We start from the raw sequence: 27,675 nt of genomic DNA on the forward strand, positions 1-27,675 counted from the left end.
ACTGGTAAACTCAGTTCTATCCTCTTCCCAAAATGTCTAGATCAACAAAAAGCTTGATCCAGAGCATCCACATGGCCATTTCTGATGCATGGGAAAGGCAACTTGATGCATGGAGACACATGCCCTTCTCACAGGGAAGAACCGAAGTGCTTGGTCTGAGAAGACTTGAAAACACTAACAAGCAAATATCCAATGCAGTTTAGAAGTTTAAAAAATAATTAATAGGCAATGTCTGTAACAGTGATCATATTGTATGTTTAACTCAGTCAATGTGTAACTGCCAGAGGATACAGAGTTTTCTCAAGGAAACTATGAATTACGTAGAATGCTGAACTGATATGTGACAAAATGGGATTTCTTGAAGAATACAGTGGGGTCTTGACTTAAGAACGGCCCGAGTTAAGAACATTTTGACTTAAGAACCACTCTCATAGGAAAATACTGACTTGACTTAAGTACTTAGATTTGAGTTACAAACTGAAAAAAACCAACGTGGGAGGCAGGGAAAGTGCAAAATTTGAACTTTCAGTTAACTGTTGGCCAGTGAAAAGGGTGCCTGTCTGCTTCCTCACTCCTCCCAGCGTTTAGAGAGTGGATTGGGAGACAAGTCTTCAGACTGCCTGGTACTGCCTGGACTGTATTTTCCCTGCCTTCCCTGAACCTTTCTTGACCTAAGAAAAAAAAAGAAACAAAATATCCCCCTCTAGTGGTCGAAGGCGGAATAGCAGCTTCCCATTAGTTTCTATGGACGGAAAAGAGCAGATACGGATCAAATGGTTTTCATTGCATTCCTATGGGAAATGCAGATTTGACCTGAGAACCTTTTGACTTGAGAACCGCCTTCCAATACGGATTAAGTTCTCAAGTCAAGACCCCACTGTACTATTCAGGCTAATTACACTAATTACACTAATCTCAGCAATATCCTGAGCTCAGTCCTACAAGTGCTTTTATAATAGTGACCATCAGTTTGCAGACTGCAGTCAGTATTCCCTTGTCTCTCTTATAATATATACACTTATTTTTCCTATTAAAAGCTGGCTTTCTTGAAATCAAATTACTTCCTCATCTTTTGTTCTCTGTTTGTGGCCAGGGAGCATGACATGTTTACAGCCGTATGTGGTGCCACGAACCAAACACCGAAGAACTTTGGAATAAAATGTTAACTTTATACAGGGATAAATAAGATGTATTACTAACAGATACAGGGCAGTGTGCTTTGTCACTATGAAATGTTGTACCACAGTGAGATAATATTGCACGGTTTCTGCAGACTTTTTTAGAAATATTTTCTCTCTTTATTCTCTCAGCTTCTTGAAAAATTGTTAAGAGAGGAGGGAAATACAGGTTCAAAACCAAAAAATGGAAATCAAGTCACCTTTTTTGCCCATTTAGGGTACAAGCTACCAGTGGAAGTTCTATTTGTAGAATTCAATCTTGTGTTTGCCTGGTCTCATTTTACACATTAATATTTCAGCACTGGGACAAGAACAACCCTCTGAATTAACAATGTTCAGAATTACGTCTTGTGCTACCCTAACGTCAGGGAAACAAACTATTCCTCAAACAATACAACTGCAAACCTAGCAAGAAAAGAAAATATAAGTGAAAGAGAAACATTGGCTCTCCTTAACCTGTACACAAGCATTCTGGACTCAGCTAATCCAAATGAAGCTTGTTGTTGTATGAGATGACTAACTAAACTTCTCTTTGTCTTAACCAAGTGACTGCTGTACTTGGACAATAGTAAAAGCTCAGAATATTGTAATCACTTGCATAAGCCTGAAAAAAAACCTACTGTGAAAATGTACAGTCCACACATATTATGGGAAGAAGGGCTGTGTGTTTGCTGCCATAACATACCCGAACTCAGAGTCTGCCTTGTACGCATACATCAAATACAACACTTGAACAGAGTAGCATGTCCAATTTCAGTGCCCTGTATATACTGAGAGTCTAATCTGGAGGTAAAAACCAGGAAAGACTGGGCCCATCATTTCTAAGCCCCATTTAGATGCCATCAAGACAAGAACAGGCACCTAACTACTTTACCCCCCCCCCCAAAAAAAAGGATACCAAGCAAACAAAATCTCTCCATGCCAAAAGTGGCCAAAACAAAGGTTCCTTGGACCATGTGATCACAGGGAAGGGACCCTCTTATGTGCACAGTGCTTAGCAAATTTTACATGCTGATGTTATCAGAAATATCATTTCTTAATATTTCGTAATATTTCTACCATATCAATCAGACACAGCTGTGGTTTTAACTGCAGTACCCTCTCAGCATTGAAATATTGTACATGAACTTCCCAGCAACTGGATGTATCTATTTAATGAATTTATATCCCGCACCATGTGGCAACCAGCCACTCTGGGTGGTTAACAACAATATCAGCAACAATACTAAAACACAATAGCATTATATATCTTAATACATAACCAAATAGGGTAAATTAAAACAGATGGTAAAGAAGGTGCTAAAAAGAGGTGGTGGACAGGATGGCAAAAAGGCTGGTAAAAGGGAGGCCGAGATCTTAATGCTCTGAGAAAGCCTGGCGGAAGAGCCAGGTCTTCAATGCTCTTTTGAACCCATCCAGGCTTGCAGGGATTAAAGAGAGGGATCAAAGCAGGTTCAAGCTGGGGCAGGAGAAAATACGGTTGTGACGATTCCCTGCAGGCCTTATTAGAACTTCTGCAAACTCAATGTCTTCCCAAAGGGGTGGACTACAACTCCCATCATTCCCACCCAGCGTGGCCAACGCCTAGCGGCGGGGGGGGGCATCACATTGGGAAAGGCGTGCCCAACCAAGTAGAGAGCTACCCAATGGATAAGGCAAAATTGCAGCAGACTTCTAGAGGCGACCGCCTCTTGGGAAGACTTCTCTAGAAAATGTCCCGCTCCAGACTCCTGGAGAACCTCATCGACGACAGGCTCACTTTCTCAGGACACCAAATTTTCTCCTGCCCCCCAGCATCCTTCTCCCCATATGGATGGGGTCAACACCGCTCGCTCTCTGGCCGTTGTGGGGGGCAGGGCAGGGCAACCAGCGAGGGCTTTTAACCCCTTCAGCACATCTGTTGGTTCTCTACCCTGGTGGTCCCTAACCGTGGGCCTCCAGATGTTCTTGGACTACAACTCCCACAAGCCTTCACCACCACCTCTGCTGGCCAGGATTTCTGGGAGTTGAAGTCCAAGAACATCAGGAGGCCCAAGGTTGGGGACCACTGCTCTACCCGACAGTGCAAAGTTTCGGCCATAAAGCAAGAGACGCTACATGGGACCCAAAATCAAGAATCACTCATATATTATTACGACACCAGAGGCAGGAAGCGTTTGGCTCACTAACTGTTTTGCCCTACAACTTCCATCAGTTCCACCCAATGTGACCAACTGTAAAGAATCCCAGCTGTGGCAGTTCAAAATATCTGGAGAGTCCAAGGTTTCCTTCTCCTCATACACATGACAGAGGTTCACAGATATGATGAAAGCCATCACCCTTCTCTGGAACCTTGACAAGGACAAGCTCCTTTTGGCCTTGTGATGAATCTTGGATACCCAAAAACAGAGCAATGTGTTTTCAAAGCTCACTACAAGAGAGATGAACTCAAGTCCCTGCCCAGGTCAGAGAAGGGAAAGAAGGTGGGAGATGAGCCTCACAAGACGGGCTTCAAAGACACTCCAACCTCAGCAAGCCAGACTGTATGGTGCAGGAAATCAAACTGCTCTCAATTGGCTTTTGTTAGCCTTTTTAACATGGGACGTGGTGGCGCTGCGGGTTAAACCACAGAAGCTTCTGTGATGCAAGATCAGAAGACTAGAAGTCATAAGATCGAATCCACACGACAGAGTGAGCTCCCGTCGCTTGTCCCAGCTCCTGCAAACCTAGCAGTTCGAAAGCATGTAAATGCAAGTAGATAAATAGGTACCACCACGGTGGGAAGGTACCGGCATTCTGTGTCTAGTCGTACTGGCCACATGACCACGGAAACTGTCTACAGACAAATGCTCGCTCTACGGCTTGGAGACGGGGATGAGCACCGTGTCATAGAGTCGGACACGACTGGACTAAATGTCAAGGGGAACCTTTACCTTTACTTAGCCTTTTTAATGTTTGGTAATATTGACCATGGTTGGAAATGTGAAGTCTGGAGACTGTAATTCCCAGATTGCCCAGCCAAGATGGCCATGGGCCACATTGGTTCCAACAAATAATGGAAGTAGTCAGCTCATAAAATAAGTGTCACCCACTAAATTATTATTTCAATTGTTATCTTACACCAGCAGTTTCTAGTCACAAATTGACTACACTCATATCTACCCATCTCCGATTCAGCTAAGACTCTTGTATTTATTGGTATTCTTCAAAATTCTGTAACACACCTAGCAGTCTTGTACTAATTGCCTTACTTTTCTAAAACAATCCAAAAAGACCCCATATTTCTTTTTTTTTCCTGTACACCAGCTATAGACATTTACCCATCTAAGATACCCACTGTGACGTAGTGGATACAGTCACGGACCAAGAGGTCTGCGTTCAAATCCCTGCTCAGCCATGGAAACTCACTGGGGGAGTGGAAATAGTACAACCACTTCTTAAATATCACATTTACTTTGAAAGTCCTCTTACGAGTGGCTATAAGTCAGTCCTGACTTGACAGAACATAACAACAAACAAGAAAAAACAATGTAGACTTCCAAGAAGGCAGCTTTGGTCCACAAAAAGCCTAGGTCTCAAGAATATTTTTAAGTCAGGGTAGCTGGCAACTCCCAGAATTCCTCACTACCAACTATGCTGCCTAGGGATGCTGAGAGTTACAGATCAGCAACATTTGGAAAACTCAAATTTGCCCACTGCTTTTTTAGCTATTCCTCTGGCAACTTAATTTTGAATTCACCAGGACATGATGGCCCATGATCCTGTTCCTAAACCATAGATTCAACATACACAAAGATGCATGTATAAAAAAAAGTCATCACAATGGAACTTTTCATAAATCATCCATCACGTCATGCTAGATTTTACTGGTTTTATTATTGTCCCTGAGCTCTGCACGCTTTATGTGGGAATCTGTTTTGACTTGTTATTATTTTAAATTGCACACCATCCCAAAAATGTCGCACTGAAGGGCAGGCTGTGAAGAAAAATTAAATGAAGAATTGGGAAAGGGGGTAGTAATTAGTATTCTACTGAAGCACAAATGAGAAAATTGCCTTATTAATGTTGCTGTCAACATCCAAGTCAGCCTGAATGCTTAAAACTCTCTGCAGAAGTATTTAGAATGAGTCAAGACAAACAATAATACCAGTATAACACATGTATACTAATACAGTACTGCTGTAATTTTAGACTGACATAGCAGGAAGTCACTGCTAGCAAGATACTATATCTGAGATTAATAGCATCACCTTGGGCCTCCGAAAAAAATGGATTCTTGAGGAAGAGAGCAGAGCAAATCCTTGCCAAACACCCTTAAAGAATTAGGTTCCAAACATGCTACCAATTGGTGATTCTACACTGGCAGTCCAACCAACCACCATTCTGCCTTAATTTGAATTGCTAAACCAGCTTATCTACCTTTTCATTACTGATCCATTTCTGCCGGTTAAACCGCAGCGTTTAACCGGTTAAACCCAGCGTTTGTCTGAAGACACTTTCCATGGTCATGTGGCCAGCGCGACTAGACACGGAACACCATTACCGTTCCCCTATGGTGGTACCTATTTATCTACTTGAATTTGCATGCTTTCGAACTGCTAGGTTGGCAGGAGCTGGGATAAGTGATGGCAGATCACCCAGTCGTGTGGATTTGCTCTTACGACTGCTGGTCTTCCCATAGGGGAACGGTAATGGTGTTCCGTGTCTAGTCGCGCTGGCCACATGACCATGGAAAGTGTCTTCAGACAAACGCTGGCTCTACGGCTTGGAGATGGGGATGAGCACTGCCCCCTAGAGTTGGACACGACTGGACTAAACATCAAGGAGAACCTTTACCTATGATACTACTCTTTATTATTTATCTGCACACTGAAAGTGCACCTTCTGTCCTACAGAAAAGGCTCTGCTATTTCATTTGTTTATATCTTGCTTCAGAGAGGGACAATTTGTTTCCACTATTATTATACACAGGATGATTAAAATGTATGAGCTACTTTTACTAATATTCCCAGAGTAATGTTGATTATCACCTCAGTTCACTCTGTAGAGAGTGAAATCATTTCTTTTTTGGTACAGACATTTCCATTCAGCTTTCATACAGAGAGGTACTAAATGTAACGTATAGCAGAAATACTAAATGTACTGTAATTTATCGCAATCACAAAACCAACAGAATATTATTTGAAGACCTATATTAATAAGACTTCAAAAATTTCCCTTGCGTTACAATACAGATGAATAACAGTGCACAAACATTAGTAAGTTTATCTTTCAAATAATAACTGACTCTCTAATTCAGAAAGACTAGCATTTTCACAAAGCTGTGGAACTTTAATGCTGTAATATAGATATACTAGTACAGACCCATTTTCCACATGAATATAACTATGAATATCACTTTTAATAATGCTATGATTTTAACTTTTAATAACCCTGTATCTAGTGGGAACAAAGAATGGAAAACAGTACACATAGTACAGAAGTATTAAGACAACCTACCTTGTTGATATCATGAAACCAACAGAAGGGGTTCCCTATAGGGACCAACTACCTACCCAGACACTATGTTTGGATGTTCAGCCAGGGACAGTGGCAGAAAGTTAGCCATAAGAATATCTGGTGCACTATAGTAAACTTTTTTTCCTGGCTCTTTTCTATGTTTTCTAACATGACACCAAACATGGGAAGACCATGATGGCAACAAAGTTGATGGAACAGGTGTATTTCTTTCTAGAGAAATTGCAATATTGGACTGGCCTGTAGAACAACAATAGGAAAAAGGATAGTGGCAGAAATCCCACTGGCATAAATTTATGCCATGTAAACCAGATTACATTATCATTTGGAAACAGACTTCTTTAATTTAAATAAATTTAAATTTTCCTAACTGTCCCTCCCCCTCTCAGGTTCTGAAGCTCCTTAGAGATCGCTTTTGCCCCCAAGAAGCCTCTTGGGGCAGGGTGTGCATGTGTGAGAGGAGCCTTGAATATCTCATATTCACCAGTGGATTGCTGCTGGTGACCCTGAGACTGCAGCAGGACTGGCGGCAGTGAGTTTTCTGATACTGAAGTCACCCCTATCCCAGGCATCCAATAGCTTCCGAAAAGCAAAAGGAATCCCAGATACATGTAGGTGTTTGTGTGTGCGTGTGGGGGGGATATTGTGATTTAATTGAAGATTTTCGTCACTGGATGATGTTAGCATCTGTTTCATACAGCATAAGTGTACACCAAAAGGATTTCAGCATTTGCAGTATCTGTACTCAGCTGGAGAATGAGATGTCAGCAAGTTCCTGCAAAGGACACAGAGACCAACCAATACTTACAGCATATGCACCTATTAGAAATGCTGCATTTGCTCGTTTCCGCTGGTCAAAGCTGGTGTAATAAATTATTTTCTTTCTTGATAGACTGAATGACTGTTTAAAGAGAAAAAAAGCAGAAAAAGCATTAAAAAAGATCACCTAGAGCAATGTTCTTTACATCAGAAGCTGTTAACAGAGTTGTGCCAGTTTAGCTGAGTCTGTCTTGGTAATTCTTTCAACCCTAACCCTTATTCCTGATGAGCAGAACAACTCCGTTGCCAGAATGCTTCTGAGCTGAAGCTTTTCACTTCTACCTTTGCTGCAAGAAGCATCGGTCACAGGGAGTCACCATTCTGAGGCTCATTTTTCATCACTTGTACATGTGTCTAATTAAATAAATGAGCTGAATCCAGCAAATTGATATATAGTTATCTCACCTTTCCTGATTCTTGCACATAATACATTGGGGAATTGTCAACCTTTCCAACAAGAGTATGATGTCATCTCTTTTAAGACTAGGAGTGGGTTTATAGCACAAGAGAGCTTTTTAAAAAGAGGAAGACAGAACACTTACAAGACAACGACACATATGAATTAAATACCCAGAACATCTATATCAGTCATATTGACTCCATTTCTCATAAACAGCAGCAACATCAACAGCTGAATCTCTCACAGGAACAGAGGGTAGGACAATAAAGGAACTCTTTTACTCTTCTGCTTGGCATGGGAAGTGAATAAACAGACAGCAGTTTTTATGAAATACATATTTAAACATTTAAATAGGGAAGCGGACTCCCCTAATACCTTTTCCAGGTGAGAATGAGGAAAGGATGGAATGAGGCAGAAGGGGGGCCAAGGACTGCTTGGCACAGCTGTCCTTTGGGAACATGGCCAGTGGTGTTCCTTAACTGAAATACCTGCAAGGGTCATTAACACTCTTAAGTCCTCTTTTACAGATTAACCAGCCACTTCAAATATGCCTGTCCTCTGAAGGGGTCCAGTTCTTGCTTGATGTAACCACCACTGCACTTGCACCAAGACAGAAACACCAAACCTGAATACTGGAGTCCCTTGAACAAGGCTAAGGAATCTGTGACCCTCCAGTTGCTACTGGGCTACAGTTCTCTCTCTTGATTGCTAGCCATGCCAGATAAGAGCAATGGAAGTTGGTCTCTCAGAGTGTTTTGAAGTGTTCCTGAGCCCTGCCCTAGATACCAGCACTGAAAGGTGTCTGTGACCTTTTATCGCACCTTCCATGCTTCACATTACCATATAGGGCTCCCACTTTCTTGACAACTGCAAACCAAGGAAAATATGTTCCTTTATTTATTTAAGGTACTGATGGATTATCTTTAAAATGCTCTCAGGGTACACAGTAAAATACTTAAAACAAACAAGTAAAACTAGAGATCTATCAATAAATGAATCTGGAATCAGCAACAACACAACATTATAATATGACATCTGCAGTCATTAAAAACAACCACTTAAAACTCTGGGACAACTTCAGATTAATCTAAGAATTTCGAAGCCATATTTGAATTATCTCTTCTCAGAGAATGAAGAAAAAACTTTAAAAAACACAAAGAAAAAAAATGGAAGATTTCTTCAACTAGGAGCACACAAAAAGGGAGCTCAACAGTGTGACTGAGTTCCATAGTGATGGCGCCACAATCATGAATGTTCAACGTGATACATTTCCCACACTGATAGTTCTTAGTGGCAGGCTTTAGACAACATTAACATTTCCTGAACAACTATCCAGGAATCATCTTTTTCTTTACGCAAGCTAGGCAGTTCCATAGCTGCTGTCCATTCTATACAACTGCAGCTAGCCTAGAGTGCAGAGCAGCTTCCTCAAACCGGCAAGCCTTAAACAGAACCCAGCACCATCTATTCATTTCTAATAGATCTCTTCTCCTTTCCTTAAACTGCTAGAGATGGCAGAAGTAAGAAACATGTTCCCTTACTCCTTGCCATTTATGTTGAGAAACTTTGGTGTTAGAGAAGCCCTAGCAATTTCAGCTAGACACAACTGACTGGAGACCAAGCAAGGCTCTTCACACAGGCTCTGGATATAGAAGAGGGGACAAGAACTTTGGAACAGAGCTGAAGGCTGAGCCTTTTGATGATTTCTTGGCCTGCTTCACTTGTGAGAGATGCCATGCTTCATGCCCAACATGGATTTGTCTGGCTCCTCCTCTTCGTACAGCGCAAACCAGGAGCCCCTGGGGTTCACAGGCAGCATAGTGCTGGAGCCCATCTGCACCCCAGAGATGACCTGCATGCCTTGTCCCACCACTGATACTTCCTCCTTTGTCTTCACTTAGGCATGGTCTAGAGGGGCAGGGTAAAAATCAAATAAATAAATAAATAAATAAATTATCTGGAGACCTAAGGCTTTTCAACACATGGAAAGAGCAATAGCAGCAACAAACCTTCCTCCAGTTCATTCAGCAAACCCACCCTGCTGGCTTTGTAAGGGACTGAGATCCTGAAGCAACAACTACAGGGTTAGAGGCATCATCTCACCATCCGGAGCAATGAATTTGCTAGATGGGTGGTATATCAATCAATCAATCAATCAATCAATCAATCAATCAATCAATCAATCATCTCAGCGGAGACCAAGCCTACTCACTCTCTTTTTACGGCTGCTAGTACTCTCCTTCCCATGGAGCTCCCAAGATTCCACACATCCACCCACAAGTCCTGGAGAAAAGTGCCTCCATTCTGGTGCTTGGTATGAGCAGTCTAGAATGCAAATGCCTCTGCTGGAAGGAATGCTCCACAGAGCTGTCACAGCCTCTGGTATTTCTTCCAAAGATGTAAAAATTACATGGAATATATATATATATTTTTCTCATCCACAAGAACTAGTCATTTTGTGGCATGTTCAGCATGGCTGGGTTGGTGACTCCATTCCTTCCCTACCATTTCACTAACACTAACCAGTTAAGCTGTTGGTTTAAAGACTAGAATTTTAATATGATCCTAGGCAGCCTTCGACTCACCTCTAATAAAGCTGATTCAACAATAACTACTTTGTTCCTGGCAATAATGTGTTTTGATATCTTAGCAATGATCCAACTTAACTATGGAAAAAAATACTATTTTATTTTCCAGCAGATAAAGAAATAGCTGTTATCCATATACGATACTTCTCCTTGTACAATTTTATAAATTGTTTTTAAAAAGGGAATGCTAACATATACGCCACAGGTCATATAAAACAGTTTGTAACAGGCAGGGATTTTGAGCAGGAAATAGTTGTATGTACAAGGTGAGATAAAGGCAGGTGTGGGTGGGTGTTTAATGTACCTTTTCACATAATGGGTTTTATTTAAAGAGTTGACTTCTACTCACACAAGGATTGCAATAACCCCATCTCATCATAGACTCCCCAAAACATATATGTTGCTGTGTTGGGAGTGCCCTCAAATCATGAATAGCTTGTGAGGGAGTAAGGGGACTATAGCAGCTGGGGTTTTATCAGTTTTTTTAAAAGAAGATTTTTTTCTTTGCGCGAGGTGACATGCTTTCCATTCCTGCTATAAGAATACCTTTCAAAAACAGCCAATGAGCCCACTGAACTTTAAAACTGCAACTTTAAATGCCGCAATTATACAGATTTAGAAGAGAATTGGTCTAATATTATGGCTATCAGGCACAGTAGCCACAAAGTCACCAATGTTTATCGGTTTCTCAGTACAGAACAAAGCATTACTATTTCTGCAACACTTGCTAAGTTTCCTCACAACATGGGGATAGTAACTACAGCTTCAAAGCAAAGATTCATCTAATGGTAACTCAAAGCAAGGCAATTACTGTGTTCAAGATCACTCTAATTTCTGTCTCTATCTTCACCTACTGGCTTACATGTCTTACAATTCATAGTTAGGCCCTATTTTAGACAAACATGTCATCTTTAGTCTTAACAACTGACATGATCAATTTTAAATTCTCACATTCAGACAGAAAGACCAGAATGTGTCATCTTTAGTCTTAACAACTGACATGATCAATTTTAAATTCTCACATTCAGACAGAAAGACCAGAATGTTAAATTCTATATTCAAGAGTTTGAGTAAATATCAAGTAATTTCCTAGAGTAGAACTGCAATCCAATTTTTAAAGCCTGCATCTATGACAGAATGTAAAGTCCTTACCTTTAATTTCTTGTTTAGTTTGCAGCAAAATCGATACAACTGAGCCAAATTTAAAGGTCCAAAATCTGCATAAAAACTGAAATATAAACCATAGGTCAAAATATTTAAAACATATTAAGAGTTAGTCAAATACTGTATGGTCCACTACAAGAAAGGGCCCACTAATCAACTACATATCCATTAAGATCTATAGGATGGTGCTGTAACAGAAAACACGAGCAATCCAGTGATGATCAAAAATTCCTCCCAAGGCTCCCAAAGGGTTTCCCAGGGAAAGGAGGAGCCTTAAGAAGCCTCAGATACAGAAATGAAGAGACGGGAAGCTTTAAATAAATTTAAATTACCATGTTTTTCCATGTATAAGATGCCATTTCCCCCCTAAAATATTACACTAAAAATTGAGAGGTGTCTTATACACAGAAGCTGAGGTGAGAAAAAAAACTGCCTATTACCTTGCCTATGTAAACAGGCTTCCTCCAATCATGAGCCTTATGGAACTAATGTCAGCTGATGCTGAACAAACCAACTGGAACACACCTTGTTGGAGGTGGAGCCTGTAAGCACAGATACAACAGGGACTCATAATGTCTGAGCATTCTGAGCCCAGAGGCTGAATGCTCAAAGCTAAGTTAAGATTTCTTAATTTTGGGTTAGAAAAGGGGAGAGGGTCTTATACATAGAAAAATATGGTAATTATTTCCAGCACCCCAATCCAGTTTACATTGGTGGAACTGTGCCAAAAAAGATTTTGCCCAAGGAGTGGGAGCATGCTGGATTTCTAAGTGTGAATGAAATGACTGCAGAGCAGACCTCAGGAAAGGGTAATACCACTCAGGATGGGGTGGGGAACCTTTCCAAATGACCACAAAGATAGAATGGGTCTATAATGGAGAAGGTAGTCTACCAGTTATCTGAATCCCACGTTGTTTAAGGCTTTATATACCAACAACAAAACTTTACATTTAAATTGGAAGAAAAAACATGTAGCACGAGCAAGCCCTTTAGTAGAGATCTTCTGTGCTACAGGAACATTACATTACCCAGAAGCCTTAGCCACAACATTCTACCAGCCTTAAGGAGAGCCCCACACAAATAATGGCCTCATGGAATCCAGCTGTTCCTATGAAGGTGTGTGCAAGGCTAATCCTAAAGGTTACGAGAATTCTCTTTTCCTGACACATATTCAGGCATTGGGGATAACCACATACTGTATACACATTTAAACACATCTGTTTTTATTATCTTAACATGCACTTCTTTGTACAATAGGTATATTATAATCCATTTAATTCCACATAATATTTACTAAAATAAAAACCTATTGCCATATATGTAGATTAGCAGTTCTATGGTACCGAAAGGTGTGGCTAAGCTTTCACTTGCAGGCCAGACACAGAGGCACATCCAGCTGTAACACAGCTGTGGCTGTCCCTTCACTGTTCCTGGGACATGCAAGCCTCAAAGGCAAAGAAAGTCTGTACTGTAAGGACAGGTAACCTACCCTGTGGCAATGTAACCTTTTAATAAGTTAATCCAAAGCTTCTTGTTGGCAGGAGTATGTGCCATATGATGCGGCGCATACTGATAAAGCACCCCCAAAATCCAGCAACTAAAAACTGGATGGGACAGAGAAAACTGGATCTGACAAGAGATTTTAGAATGAACAAAGAGCCAGCATTGCTGAGGTGAGGAAGAGGGAGTTAAGGGGCTCGAAGTGAAACAGATACAGACTAACAAGAGGAATGTGATGGCCAAATGAAAGCCTATTGTGCACTAACCAGTCAAGTGTGATATTCCAAGCCTAGATCTGCTTGCAAAGAACAGAACAAGAGCCAGCATTCTTCTTGAAGAAAAGCCAATCACCAGTTTCCTACTCATTAATTAGTGAAAAGTCTAAGTCAGTCCTGTGTCTGCCAATCATTTTTTTGTTTTATTTTTTACCAGCTTTATTAAAAGGTAAGCACACAAAAAATAGTACCCTTGAACAGAGCAAAGATGTTTAAAAGAAATCTGACAACATGAAGAATGATTTTCAAGAGGATAGGCTTTAAACAGATCTAGTCAGACTATTCAGCTGTTTATTTCCATTTGGCAACATATACGCTCATTCATTTTTCTTGGCATGGCAACTTCTAATGTTTAAACATAAAATATTTAATTGGACTTGGCACAGCTATTACAGAGAAGAGAAATAGCTGGCAATAGAGACATGACAGTTGAAATACAAATTTGAACAGTGCTGCTTTTTAAAAGGGCAATACATGGAAACAAGCATTAGAAAAATATTTTGGTCGATGAATGTTTTTGTTCATATGCAAAAAAACTGGAGAAAGGTCAGGTACAATCTAGACATGTAGCATATAAGAACAGCTGAAATTCAGTCTGAAAACAGACGGGAGAATGGCAATGCTTTATTTTAAAACCAGAAATTAAAAAAAATTATACAGTATAGCAACTATTGATCTGAACATCACAGCAACATACAGGAATTTAACACAAAAATATTAGACACAGTTAGAACGTCAACAGTAAAATCAGCACCACTGCATCAAAGATAACAAAACATGAAACAGTAAATCACCTATTTCAGAAGTTTTAACATTCACTTTTGTGACTACCTATTCAGATGTTAATTTTCGGCCAGGTGAACACACACAGGGCTGCAGTGTTAACCTGCCTTCAGAGACATAACGAAAGAGACTGTATATTCTTTTCAAAGAAGAAAATCTCGGAACAGCAAAACTCTGAGAAACTTCTGCAGAGAGGCTCAGATAGGGGTGAACCAGATAATATGCTTAGCTGGTATTTAAAACTGGTGTTCCCTTAAGTGGCATGCAATGCCGGTTTATCCTAGCGCATATTCTTCCTCACTTCATATTCTGCATTCCTTCATGCTTTGTGATAAATTGCTAGAAGGTACAAATGGGCTCAATTCGCAAACCTGAAGAAATAACGTGACAGGAAAAAAACCAAAGACTAATTTGTCAAAATATGTATTATTATTCTTAAAAATTTGACCCTTGGTTTCCTTGTAAAAGGGAAGCTGGTGTGGAGCCCCTAACAAGATCTTAATTGCCAATGGGAGCAGCTTGTATAGGACATGTTCAGGGGGAGGGGGCAAAAACAAAAAGGGGAGGGAGCTAAACTGTTTCCAACTTTATGTGATTGGTGGCATGGCTACCTCAAAATAGCTGAATTGTCCATGCTTGTCAACAAGTAGGCAACTCCATTCTGTACTAGCTGTCAATGCAAAATATTCTTCTAAAGATCCTGCCAAATTGAACACTTTTTTTCCAAATCAAAGACTAACTGGCACTTTGATTCAACAGGTATGCATGGCTATCATGATGAACAATATTCATAGAACTACAGGCATACCATGTGATGAACACATTTGTGATTTGCATTGTAGACACTATTTTGCCCCTTTTAGGGCTGTTTTAGGCCCTACAGTCCTCTTTTAGAAACAGCCACTGTCCCTCTTGTTGCTTCAGTTATCTTTAAAGGTCTCTTTAAGGCCTAAAAATGGTTCTGGATAGGCCGAAGGTGTGTTTATAAGGCAAATGGCATCCCTCGAAGGCCTCTGGGGAAACAATATGCATTTTGAAGGACAATTAATCTTGGGAAAACCTGAACAGATGCCCTAAGCAGCTCTACATGTCCCTTGGGACAGACTTTGCCCACACTCGCATCAGATGAAAAACCTGCTCAAATTGCACCTGTGAACATGTCTTCTTTGTAACGAAATTTAAGTTCCATGGGGAAGTGCGGAGAGATAGCAACGAGGACACCCTTGGCAGTGGGCTGTCACCCTCTTGCCCAGGGCCTGGAGCACAGACCAAGCTACCCGAGAGGAATACAGAGGAGTAAGGAGATGTGGAGGATATATGGGTGGACTCAGGAAAGAAGAGGAAGTGCCACTCACAGGAAACTGAGGTCTTGCCTATGGAGGTGGTGGAGGAAATTTCTGGTAGCAGAAATTATGACCCAAAGAGGAAGGTGGTTTGTCCCTGGCACATGGCAGATATAAATTTAATGTTGCCATGAGAGGAAAAAACCACAGCAAAGAAAAGGCAAGCCAATACAGAAGTTGAGAAGCACATTCTTAAGCCGTAGAAAATAAATGTTTATATACAGTTACATCAGTAAAAGTAAGTCAGAGAAAGAGGTAATGCAGTTAATTAAAACAACACAAATATGTCTCTATCAGAGAGATAGACAGTGAAAATTTTAGAGAAGCTAACCACACCAGGCTTCACTTCAGAAACAGTTGGAAAGAATCTCAAACTTGAACCATTATTTCAAGATACAAGATAAAGTTCTAGACTTAAGGATTACTTGTAAACAAATCACTGTATCTAGGAAAGATTACTTGAGAAATGCATGAAATAGCTGATATCCACGAGAATGTCTGCGGAGCCAGAAGGCTGGAGTTCTATTCCCCACTGTGCCTCCTGAGAAGAAAGCCAGACTGTGTGGCTTTGAGCAAGCTGTACAGCCCCAGGGTGCCCCCAGAAGAAAAGAATGGCAAAACACTTCTGAGCATCCTATGTTGGGATTGGGAAAATGAGGACTCAAGGGATCTGTTGTTCTTCTGGAAAATCAGATGATGTAGTCAGTGCCTGGGTCCAGCCAACTGAAAGTGGGGAGGAATGTCCACTGATAAATGGAAGGCAGTAACACCTGCAGCTTATTTCTCCAAGAAAGAAGACTTCAAGGTCCAGATGAGCTCACTCCTTGATACTGAGTTAATTAGGAGAATGGTTTAAGATGAGTGAGGAAAGGGAGAAGAAGTTAACCTCTTCTTCATGACAGTTCAGGAAACTCAATGCCTAATTGGTAGTGCTTCTGGAAGAGTCTGGAAACTGGAACTTTGGATATAAAAATTGGGACAGAAGATACTTTGCCTAGCCTAGTTATCTCTTAGCAGAATGCTATGCTCATCTGCTACTCTTTATATGATCTGAAAGTATGCTGAAGCTATGTCAGGTTGTACGTATTAGCAGAGATCATGTAGTTTTTCCTTGTCGTTTTGTTATAAAAGTGCTCTTACCTCATTTCTTTGATTGCTTATTTGCTCAACAGCCTTTTGACTGTTTTTGTAACTGTTGAAACTGTTTTTGAAGTTTTAATCTTTTTGACCTCTTTCACCAACTTTAATAAAAACATTAAATTTTATAATTGTTTGGTTCTCTGGAGTAAGAGTTTTTTTGGCACTCAGATGATAAAAGTCAGATCTGGTTTTATAAGAAGCCTGGATATTTTGTGAGTGCTTTGGTATTTCTACCTCACCGGATTGGTGTAAGAGTCAAAGTGCTTAACCTTGTGGATTTTTGGAAATTCTCTGGAAGCAATGCTCACATGGAATGGATTGAAGTGTTGGGAGGGTACAGGAAGATTTCCCCCAGCCATCAGCACATTTGGCTTTCCCACATTCACCCACACCAGCACAATCATGTCCATGTATGTGAGCAGTTATTGTGTGTCTCTTTGATCTGGGGAACCTTGACACTCTACACCTAGAAAACTATGGAAAGGATAACCACAAGTCAAAATTGAAGGCACATTATAATCATCATCTTAATGTCCAGCTTATTCAAAAAACCCTTCTTCTAACCAAAGAAATAGAATGCCCCCAATGCAACACCCTTTTATTAACAGAATCCAGAAAATTATAAATATACATATATCTTCCTACAAAAGAAATCTTGCTTCAATAAGGAACTGAGCAGCTATGGGTAAAAGAATAATAATAAGTATAATCTTAGAACTGCAGTGCTGGAAGGGACCCTATGGTATCATCAAGTCCAGCCCATCAAGGAGGCACTGTGGGGAATCGAATCCCCAAACTCTGGCTCCATTGCCAGATGCCTAAATTTGTATCACAGGTTTTCCTTCCCTTTCAGTCAAAGGCTCACACAAAGGAAAAGTTTTTACAACCAAGGACGTAGATGGATGGCACAATGTGAATTGAGACTAATGCTGCTTAAACGTTTACAAGGACTAGTTCAGTATACCATGGTACTTGACCAGACAGGAATGTAAAATACGGAAAAGAAAAAGTACCATTGTGATGAATTAGAAGGCACATGGGACTTGTAGTCATACAAAGATGGAGTCTGTTAAGTTTTCTGTATACAGTGGTGCCTCGCTTAACGATAATCCGTTCCAAGAAAATCGCCTTTAAGCGAAAACATTGTAAAGCGGAAAAAAAACCACTGAAACGCATTGAAACCTGTTCAATGCGTTCCAATGGGGTAAAAATTCACTGTCCAGCGAAGATCCTCCATACGGCGGCCATTTTCACTGCCTGAATAGTGAGAAATCCATCCCTAAACACAGCGGGGAGCCATTTTAATCACCCGGTGGCCATTGTGAAACCGCCGATCAGCTGTTCTAAAAAACATCGTTTTGCAAAGAATACGTTCCCGAAGCAGGGAACCAATCATCGCAAAGCGAAATTCCCCCATTCAGACCATCGTTTTGTGATCGCAAAAAGATCATCGTTACGCAGATTCGTTGTAATGAGGGGCAATCGTAAAGCGAGGCACCACTGTAGTTTGGATTTAAACCACTGAATGTTCTCATGGGATTGTTGTTCCAAGTTTACTCTGGACTTGCTCCAAGATCAAGAGAAGAAACAGAAGAAAGCCAAACACCACATTCCTCTTAATTGGGAATGAGATAAACACCTGTGGATCTCATGTGAAACAGGGGTGTTGAACTTTGTTATGCCCACATAATCCTAATTGGTTAACAACTTGGAAGTGTCAGAAAGAAGGTGCTCTGGAGCTGAGTATAAAAATGGTTGTTTCATGTATGAGAGGAGGAGGGAAAAGAAGAGGGGGAGAGAGATTTGCCCATTTCCTTTAGCGAGCTGTTATGCAGAATGCTTGTCATGATGATTACTTAGCATAGTTTTAGCTGTTATTATTTTAACCTAAGAATAGTAAGCTTATTTGAATCATAGTAACTGTTTGGATACGTTTATGCTTGTTGCTTTTAAGGCTACAACTGTATCTTGATGGAACTATCTTATTTTCTTAATAAAACAATTATAATTCTAACACAGGAACAGCAGGATTGCACCTAAATCCACTGTGGATTGGAAAGGTCACTAATTGCTACTAAGAGAGGTCCTACCTGGTCTGTCTGTTGTGCTGTCTAAGAAAGCACACAGTCAGTGGTTTATTGCCTTGTAAGCAGGCAAGAGGTCTATTTCAGGTCGAGCTTGTCCACAGGGCAAGGATTATGCACTTCTGAGACTAAAGGACCTGTCTCAGGTAAGAGATGTGGTGGTCGCTTGCGCCTACAGTGACCCCTCACCTGAAACACTATCTCTTTAGGGAGAAGTGGTTCTGACCAACACGGTGCTATTACAGAAATCTACAAAAAGCTTTATTTAAAAGACCGCACACAACTCTGGTCATCCACTGAAGAACTAAAGTTTGATAAAACACTGACAAGATGAGCAACTAAAATGGTCAGGATGTTAAAACACAAGTCCTATGGTGAAAGTAACGACGACTAAAGGTAATGAACTAAAGGCATTGATGAGAGTACACATTTGGAGAGATCTGACAGATTTATGTATTTATTTGTTTCAATACTAGGCTTTGAGTCATCATAGAGCTGACAAAAATGTAGATGAAAAGAAATAGGATTATGTATTAGTCAAGTTTTTGAAATGTGGACAGTCCAACCGATGGATCAGCCTAGCTGAACAGGAATTTAAGGACACTGCACTATATTAACATTCATGATGTCTACCTGCTCTGTTAAGTCACAAGCATGATTCAGTCATAAGAATTTAAGAGGACGAATGTCTATTATACCAAAAAGCAAAATGTGCTTCTTATATACCATAGTGCTTAGAGAACTCTTCAGGTGGTTTACCATTTTTTTGTTAAATTACACAGGCTACACATTGGCTGCACGTGAGCTGGGTACTCATTTTACCAACTTTGGAAGGATGGAAGGCGGAGTCAACCTTAAGATCCAACATCAACTGTGAGCAGAGTTTTGGATGCAAGATTACAATTTAACCACCACACCATAAGGCTCAAGAACAATGTCAGGGCTAAATTGTTTTAAGAGCAAGGTAAAGGTAAAGGTTCCCCTTGACAATTTTTGTCCAGTCGTGTTCGACTCTAGGGGGCGGTGCTCATCCCCGTTTCCAAGCCATAGAGCCAGCGTTTGTCCAAAGACAATCTTCCGTGGTCACATGGCCAGTGTGACTTAGACACGGAACGCTGTTACCTTCCCACCAAGGTGGTCCCTATTTATCTACTTGCATTTGCATGCTTTTGAACCGCTAGGTTGGCGGGAGTTGGGACAAATGATGGGCGCTCACTCCGTCGCGTGGATTCGATCTTACGACTGCTGGTCTTCTGAATCTGCAGCACAGGCTTCTGCGGTTTAGCCCGCAGCGCCACAAGAGCAAGAGGAGATGGCAAAACTAATATATCAGGCATTGGATCTTTACTTCTATCAATATCCATAAAGCTTCAAATACAAGAGCTTGTTTCACAAAGCAGGTGTACGAAAGTGAGAGAGATGGACATGATTGTTTTTATAATTTTTTTGCCTTTCTGGAGATACACCTAACAATGTCCAACTGTATTTTAATTGTGCCATTTTTTTAATTTTACATTGCCTTGAGCAAGATTCCAAAAGAGATGACTGATGTGCGTTGTGTGCTATTGGTTTATATTCAACTAATAACAAACTTAATAGGGTTTTCAAGGCAAGTCAGATACTTAAGGAGTAGTTTCACCAGTACCTCCCTCCCTCCAGTACGTTTCCATGGCCAAGCAGCAGGGTGGATTTGATTTAGATAACATTGATTTAAATTATGATTTAAATTTTGATTTTTAAATACCAATTTTTAAAATTTATATATTTTTAAATTGATTTTTATCCACTCTGCCAAGCGGGGATTCAAATTCCAACCTCGGGCATCCTAGTGCATCACTACACCACACTAGGCACCCAATGACCAATATTTTATTTAAAGTATGAAATAATATCAAACAACCAAATGATGTGTCAATCAGACCAAAAAGAATCTACCCTAAAGCAGACCCCAAAAAAATCTGGTTCAAAAAAACCGTATTATCCAAACTTGGAATAAAGTAAAACAACTTACACAATCCTTAACATTTTAGTTACGGTAATCTACCTGTTGCCCCAGTGCAACCAGCTCTGTTTATGACAACAAACCTTAATCTACCTGTCGCCCTAGTGCAACAGGGATGAGAGCTATGGCAGAAGGCCTAAACAATCACTAGCGTGCAATTAAACCCCTACCCAAACCCTTCTCTCCCCACCCCAAGTATATTCACATTTTTGCTAATACAGTATATAGCTTATTTCCCCCCCCTCTATTTTGTTACTATAGTAGATAATATACTGGAGCCCATTTGATAGACTGAATCTGTTCTGTGGACCTTGGTTGTGTGGATGACAACAAAAAATAATGCCACTGGAGAGTGCATATAAAACTCTCTCTAGCTGAGTTTGATGTTATGCTCTGTAATGTGAAACAGATAGCAACCCCCTCCTTGCTAGATATGACTGAATCAGAAGAGTTCTATGACTCAGTCCTATCCATGATTATTCTGAAATAAATCCCACTGTGTAAGGGTTTACTTCACAATTAATGTACACGAGATTACAGCCTAATGCTGTAGTTCTCTCTCCACTTCTGAGCAGGCCAACTGCTTCTCGTAATTGTATGCTGTCTTAACATGGGAATGTTGGGAGCAACCCTGTGACACAGAGAACCCCACTGAGATCACCTTGGTAGGTGGCCTCTCCAGGAAGTTCTTAAGCCAGTTAGGACTAGGGGGCTCCGGTGCTAGCTCTTGAAGAAACACACTACTGTAAATGCCCTCCCTTGGACGGGACTGGCCACCACTCAGTTTCCTGCCCTGCCACCGGGCTTTTCACAAACTGCCTTTAGGCAAACTAGAAATACATCTGCACACTCTGTTTTAGCATCTCGTGCATTGACCTCTGGTTGCTTTTACTTTGTATATAACCTTGCACTCTGAAATTCTCCCTTTTTAGTTTTGCATGCCATAAATTAACTACCCCATTTCTCAGGTAGCCAAGCCAGGAATTATTGTGAAGAAACTACATGGAGGATCCTTGGACCACAAGAGGCTACCTCCTCCCCAATCACGAAGATGCCATGGCCAGAGGCTGACATTGCCATGGGATAGGTCTTTGGATATTCCAATCAGGCATGAAATCTTCCACCGTTACAGCCCTGAAATGTATTTCTATACTGACCTGTCCTTGTAATCAACTCTTAATGTCCATAATATTGAGATGTTTTATTCACTGATTTTGCTAACTTTGAAACATCCTCTACCAGTTTGTAAGTAAGCTCAGATGTATGTATATAAGAGTGAATGTGTTAAAATGCACTACACTCAGATTCAAAGTTTAACTTGGTTATTATTTTTATTGGAATACTTGCAAACCTTTTTAGATGTGAGACTCAGTAAAATACACACTTCCCTTCACTGCTTTGATTTTAAGAAAAAGTAAAAGCATTGATGATGTTAATGCAAGCTTGCTTCCAAAGTTTCCCATTTCAGTGGGAGGACCCCTAAACAGAAGGATGGAGGGAGGCAACTTTGCAAGAATTCAACTCCCTCTGTAGCCTTCAGTAGAGCTGTTCCTGAGGGTCCCCCAAATCTCAGAAACAGACTTTTGAGCAGTGAGGAGTGTTACTACCCCCATTTCATTCCATCTGGATAATGTTCCAGTTGATCAGTTTTTCTGCTGAAGTGTCCTTTTTGAAGGCACACTTTTGGTAAGCTGAAGGGGTTTTACATTTCTACTTACAATATTTGACTGTGCAGTTCCAAGAGACCATCACTTCCAAAATACTGTATTTTCAAAACACTTATTTTGTTGTACAGTAATACTTTTGTTCATTATGTTAGTGTTTATGAAATGAGTTTTTTTAAAGAGTATTTTGTACATGTATACAGGTGGGTGAGAGGGCAGTATTCCTTCAGCCCTCGAAAATATCGTAAATATATTATGTGGCTTTCTGTGTGAAAGGTTTGAAGATCCCTGCTTTTAAGCATCTGGCCATCCTTAAAATCACTGCTGAAATTGAGTACAGTGGAACCTCTACTTAAGAACTTAATCGGTTTTGGAATGGTGTTCTTAAGTTGAAACGTTCTTAAGTTGAAGCAAAATTTCCCATAGGAATGGACTGAAAACCAATTAATCCGTTCTGGCTGTTTTTTTGTTATGTAGAGGTGCGTTCGTACATTGAAGCATTAGTTCCCATAGGAACTAATGCAAAGCTGGTTAATACGTACTCTACCACTAGGGGGAGAATTTTTTTAACCTAAGATGACCTAAGGTTAAAAAAAGAGCAAGAAAGGTTTTTTTCCCTGTTCTTATCTTGGATTTCTGTTCTCAAGTAGAAGCAAAATTTAGCAAATGGAGCTGTTCTTAAGTTGGATTGTTCTTAAGTAGGGACGTTCTTAAGTAGAGACCCCACTGTAGTTACAATGCAAACAGAGTAGGCTCACTGAATCAATGCAGCTGACTGACCAAATCCCCCACTTATTCAATTGGACTACGCTAGTTGTGATTTACTACTGGATTCCAGTCACTGTTTGTTACACTTGTCAAATATTCCAAGCATTAATTCTACCCACGTGGACACCTTGGACAATAGCCCATGGTTCATGCTTGTTCCAGAACCATATTACTTTTTCTCTTCTCAACACATTTCTCTTTTCCCCATTCTTTCCTTCAACATACTGTTCTTTGTCCTCATCATACTGATGTCCTTTATGAATACATATCTATTTTGCCTGGCAAATGAAATCATCTTAGCAACCCACTTCATTTGATTACATCTGCCATAAGAGACCTAACTGTCATAGAACAGTTTTCAAATCCTCACGAGTTTCATGAACAGACATGAGATGTCATTTGTAACTCAACAACACAGAAAATGAAGCCATTAAATTACTAACGGATGTTATCACCTTTCTCAGTAAAAACTCCTTATGAGCTATAATAATCATTTTGAAAGTAAACTGGATTAGAATCAGGTGAAATGGGTGCAAAAACAGTTGGAAGAAACATTAGCAACTTTAGATTACACCATATGACAAGCAGAAAGCAGCAATGACTCAAAATGGCCACCAAAAAAGGTTAAAGAAGAAAGCACAAAAACAGTATGGCAGTTAAGCATTATCATGTCTACTGCAAAATTACCAAAATTACCTAAGTTAACACATCTAATGATTTGCTTCATTCAATCATCTAAATGGAGACCAAAGCCAAGAAACCAAAAGATGACAGACTTAGAATGTCAGCTGTGAAGGAGCCAGAAAAGGTCCTTAAGTGCAAAAATGTGTTGCTGGAGGCCAAGAAAGACCACCCATACTCTGGTATCCCAGATTACTATGTACCGGTATAGATATGAAAACTTAATGGTAAGAAATCTGACTGTATTTTAAATATGGGGTGGGAAAGGATATTTACAGAGATCACGGGTCACCAGAAAGTCAAAAATGGATATTACATCAAATCCAGCCTGAAGTCTCTCTAGAAGCAAAAATTACTAAACTAGTACTTGGTCAGATTATGAGACAAGGCTCGTTGGGGGAAAAAACAATCAACTTGGAATAGTTGAAAGCAGCAGGAAAGGAGGGAAACTGATTGAGGACTTAATAAAGGAGCCTTTCGTCTGCATGACCCGACTGGGGATCTTAGTGACAGACGTTTTGGAGGTCAGTAATTTATACAGGTCTGGCTGGCTGACTAAGTCAAATGCCTGATTACAGAGAGAGAGATTGGGAGTTCAATTTCCTACTGTGTACCCCCAGGAGAAAGGTCAGCCTGTATAGCCTTGGCAAAAAAAGAGAGAATAAATCATTTCTGAATACTCAACTATAAATTGGAATTACTATTACTTCCAGTATTGTTAATTCATACAGTCACTGCAAGCAAGAAGTGCATAGATAACAAACTGGACCAAATATGGATGACATTTTGAAAATTCAAGTAGAAGAACTGCAGTATGTAGGACACTTTGCACAACAGCTATTTATACACTACCCAAAAACATGAAAACAGATCTTTTTCGCTGATCATAATCCATGAAAGCTAGCCATGACTAACGACACAGTCCTGTACCTGCTTACGTGGCACATGGCCAAATGAAATAAATGGAGGTTGCTTCTTGCAAGATATCTATGCAATTAAATTGATTTCATGGATTTTGCTCTTCAGTGTACAAATAGGGTTAGGGAAAGAATACTACTGGAAGGACAGACTTCCAAGCACTGACACCTTTTTTTTTTTGCAAATTACATTTACCTTCCATTAATAAGCTGTTGGCAACCCAGCTACATGAGATACATTATTCTAGATGTATTATTAGCAACAACTTGACTACAAATCCTTTCCCCTCCCCTCATCTGCCCTAAATCTTGCATATTAAGAGGGCTATCTAATGCCAAGGCTTTGCTGTTGTTATAGTGTCCCTGGGAAGGGCAGCTGTGTGAAAAAAACAAAAAAGAAGAAATTTGGGGGGAAGGGGAGAGAAAGGAAGCTTGTTTTTTTTAGAAGTCCTGCTTATTGTTTGTTTTCCATGGATTTCTGAATTTCTTGTTTCATCCCATGAAGTTTTTAGATAGGACCACTAATCAGGACATAACTGACAGCCGTAAGAACTGCTTAATGAAATCATGATTTCACTAACAACTGCATGTTCAAGTTTACTACACTGAGGTCAATGTCCTATAAATCTGAAATTATCCATTCAAGTACACTTGTACTGCTACAAGTTAATTGCTAACCTTGTGGCACCTATCCTAGACTACAAAGAACTGCTGAATATTCAGGGGACATGATATTTTTTCCTTATTTCTTCAGAAAAATAAAAACAACAGGCTAATTCAGTAGCATGGGCCAATGATGGTAGGATTGAAGAAAAAACAGGTGATGAATGTGACCACGTTAGCCCCTCACTCAGCTCTCCCATCGAGCTGTCTCTCAAGGCTTGTCAGAAGCCACCAGTCGCTAAGGAGCCGAGTCTATTTCAAGCGACAACAGAAGGAGAGGAGGAAGCGAGCAAACTCGTCCAGGCCAGGCTGGCACCCGGCGGCGGCGGCTCTGCCGTCTTGCCAGCCGCGCCCCGGGCCCCGACCGCTCCCCCACCCTCCGTCAGGCGGCCTCTACTCCCTCCTGCAAGCGCTGGGCGACTGGCTCTCCAAAAGGCGGCCCGCGGGCGGCGGGGAACCCCCAACGCGCTCCGGGGGGGGGGGGAGGAGGAGAGAAACCGAAAGCAAGCCGGAGCCTCCCTCCGAGGAGGAGGGCGCAGCCGCGGGAAACGGCCCCGAGCAGGCGGGGGGAGCAGCAGCGCACTTACTTTTCATAGACCAGCTCCTCGTCCGTGCAGAAGTAGTGGGTGTTCGCCGTGCTCTTGGGTCGGTTCCGCAAAGTCGCAAAATAGAGCCGGTCTGCGGAGAGAAGAAAGGCAGGGGAAGGGGGAATTTCGGGGCGGCGATCCAGGCACCGCCCGCGTCGGATCGGCCGCCGTCGGGCTCCCCAACCCGGTCGTCCCCAAAGCCCCCGATTTGGACGGGCAACACCCAAAACAAGCCCCCACCAAGCAGGGCGGGGTTCAGGCCGATTTGCTCCTTCCAACCCTCGGACGAGGGTCTCCCACCGGTGGGACTCTCGAGCCGCTGCCGAGACCCGTTTTGCGCCCGCTCTTCTCTCCAGGCAAGGGCGGGGTGGGGGGCGCCGTTGGCTTCTCCGAGCAGCACCCAAGTTCACCCCCCCGCCCCCTGCCCGGCACAAAGGGGGAAGGCGACGTCCTGGCGACGAAGCCAAACGCTCGGATCGCCGCAGGGAAACTTTTGAAGCACTTGCGCGCCCCCCCCTTCCGGGACAAGCCCCTCGAGGAACAGCGAGGGCAGGAGGAGGTGAGCAGGCACCGTCTCCTTGCGGCGCGACGGACACCCCCCACCCCCAGCATCGCCTTCCCTCCCTGCCCACCCACCCCCCTCCCCGGTCGCCAGGCTCACCTTTGAGGAACTCCGAGGCTCCCACCAGCAGCTCGCAGGCGGCGGGCGGGGCGGGCTCCATCCTGAAGAGGGCGCGGAGCTGCGTCGACGCGCGGGAAGGCGCCTCGGCACTCATGAGTTCTGCGCGGAGCGGCGACTTCGTCGGAGGGAGCCGGAGCAGCCGCTGCCCCCGGGCCGGCCCCGCCACCCAGACGGGCTCAGCAAGAAGAAGGACGCGGGCGGGCGGACATGGCAGGAGGCGGGGAAGCCGCCCCCCGGAGCCGGGACTGTTCGGGTGATCGCTGCTCCTGCCCCCGCCGCCGCCACCACCGCTCCCAGGCGCTCCGCCGCCGCCGCCGCCCGCATGGGGTGCAATAGGAGCGCGCGAAGGCAGGAGGACGCGGGCAGGCGAAGGCTGCGGAACCGGTGACCAGCCCGAGGGGCGGAAAGAAGCGGCGAGCCGGCCCGAGGGTGGGGTAGAAGGGATCCTTTCTCCCTCTCCGTCCCGCCCTCCGGCCGCTTAAAGGGGCAGCGCCCGGTTACCAAGCACCCGCCGCCGCCGCGGTAGCAACCAGGTTACCAGGGCTTTGTTACCCTCCACGCCCCCTCGCTCGCCTCAGGGACGGGCAGGAAGCGGGCCGCCCGGCCGGATCTTCAGCCCGCGCTTCCGAAGGGCCCTCCCTCTGTTTGGAGCCCCGGGGCCTGTGCTGCGCTCCCCGGACTTGTGGGAAGACGTCCCGCTCCCGCCTCTTCCCCCTCCCCACCCCCGCTTTCCAACGAGGCCTCCAGGAAGATCCCGAGGGAATTCCTCAAGCTCCCCTTGAATACAAATGGGGCTCTTAACCACCCTTTCGAGGCCTGGTTGCCGTTTCTGGAGCCCATCTGAAGTGTTCAAAACTCTTCACCAAGTGCGCCAGCTAGTTGGTCTCAAGTGTGCTTGCATACTGGCTAGAATAATTTTTAACATTCACCGCAATCAGATG

At 42.3% G+C, this 27,675-nt stretch overlaps 1 protein-coding gene across 6 annotated transcripts in view; it reads right to left on the minus strand.

Moving 5' to 3' along the window:
* Positions 1-27,187, minus strand: part of CDC14A (cell division cycle 14A) — a 70,402-nt gene extending 43,215 nt beyond the window's left edge. For 4 of the 6 annotated variants that reach the window (XR_013544299.1, XR_012086517.2, XM_072998012.2 and 1 more), the window contains exons 1-4: positions 26,714-26,976; positions 26,053-26,143; positions 11,634-11,709; positions 7,483-7,575 (exon numbers count right to left, since the gene is read on the minus strand). Coding sequence is in view for 3 of the 6 variants with exons in the window: in XM_072998012.2 (XP_072854113.1) it covers positions 7,483-7,575; positions 11,634-11,709; positions 26,053-26,143; positions 26,714-26,828 (375 nt within the window). In the remaining 3 variants the exon portion in view is untranslated. Of the gene's footprint in view, positions 1-7,482; positions 7,576-8,268; positions 8,289-11,633; positions 11,710-26,052; positions 26,144-26,713 lie in introns of those variants that run through there. The other 2 variants (XM_072998011.2, XM_072998013.2) reach the window with 2 other exon arrangements.
* Positions 27,188-27,675: the final 488 nt, after the last annotated feature.

The sequence above is a fragment of the Pogona vitticeps genome, chromosome 4, assembly GCF_051106095.1.
Source record: "Pogona vitticeps strain Pit_001003342236 chromosome 4, PviZW2.1, whole genome shotgun sequence".
Lineage (NCBI taxonomy): Eukaryota > Metazoa > Chordata > Lepidosauria > Squamata > Agamidae > Pogona > Pogona vitticeps.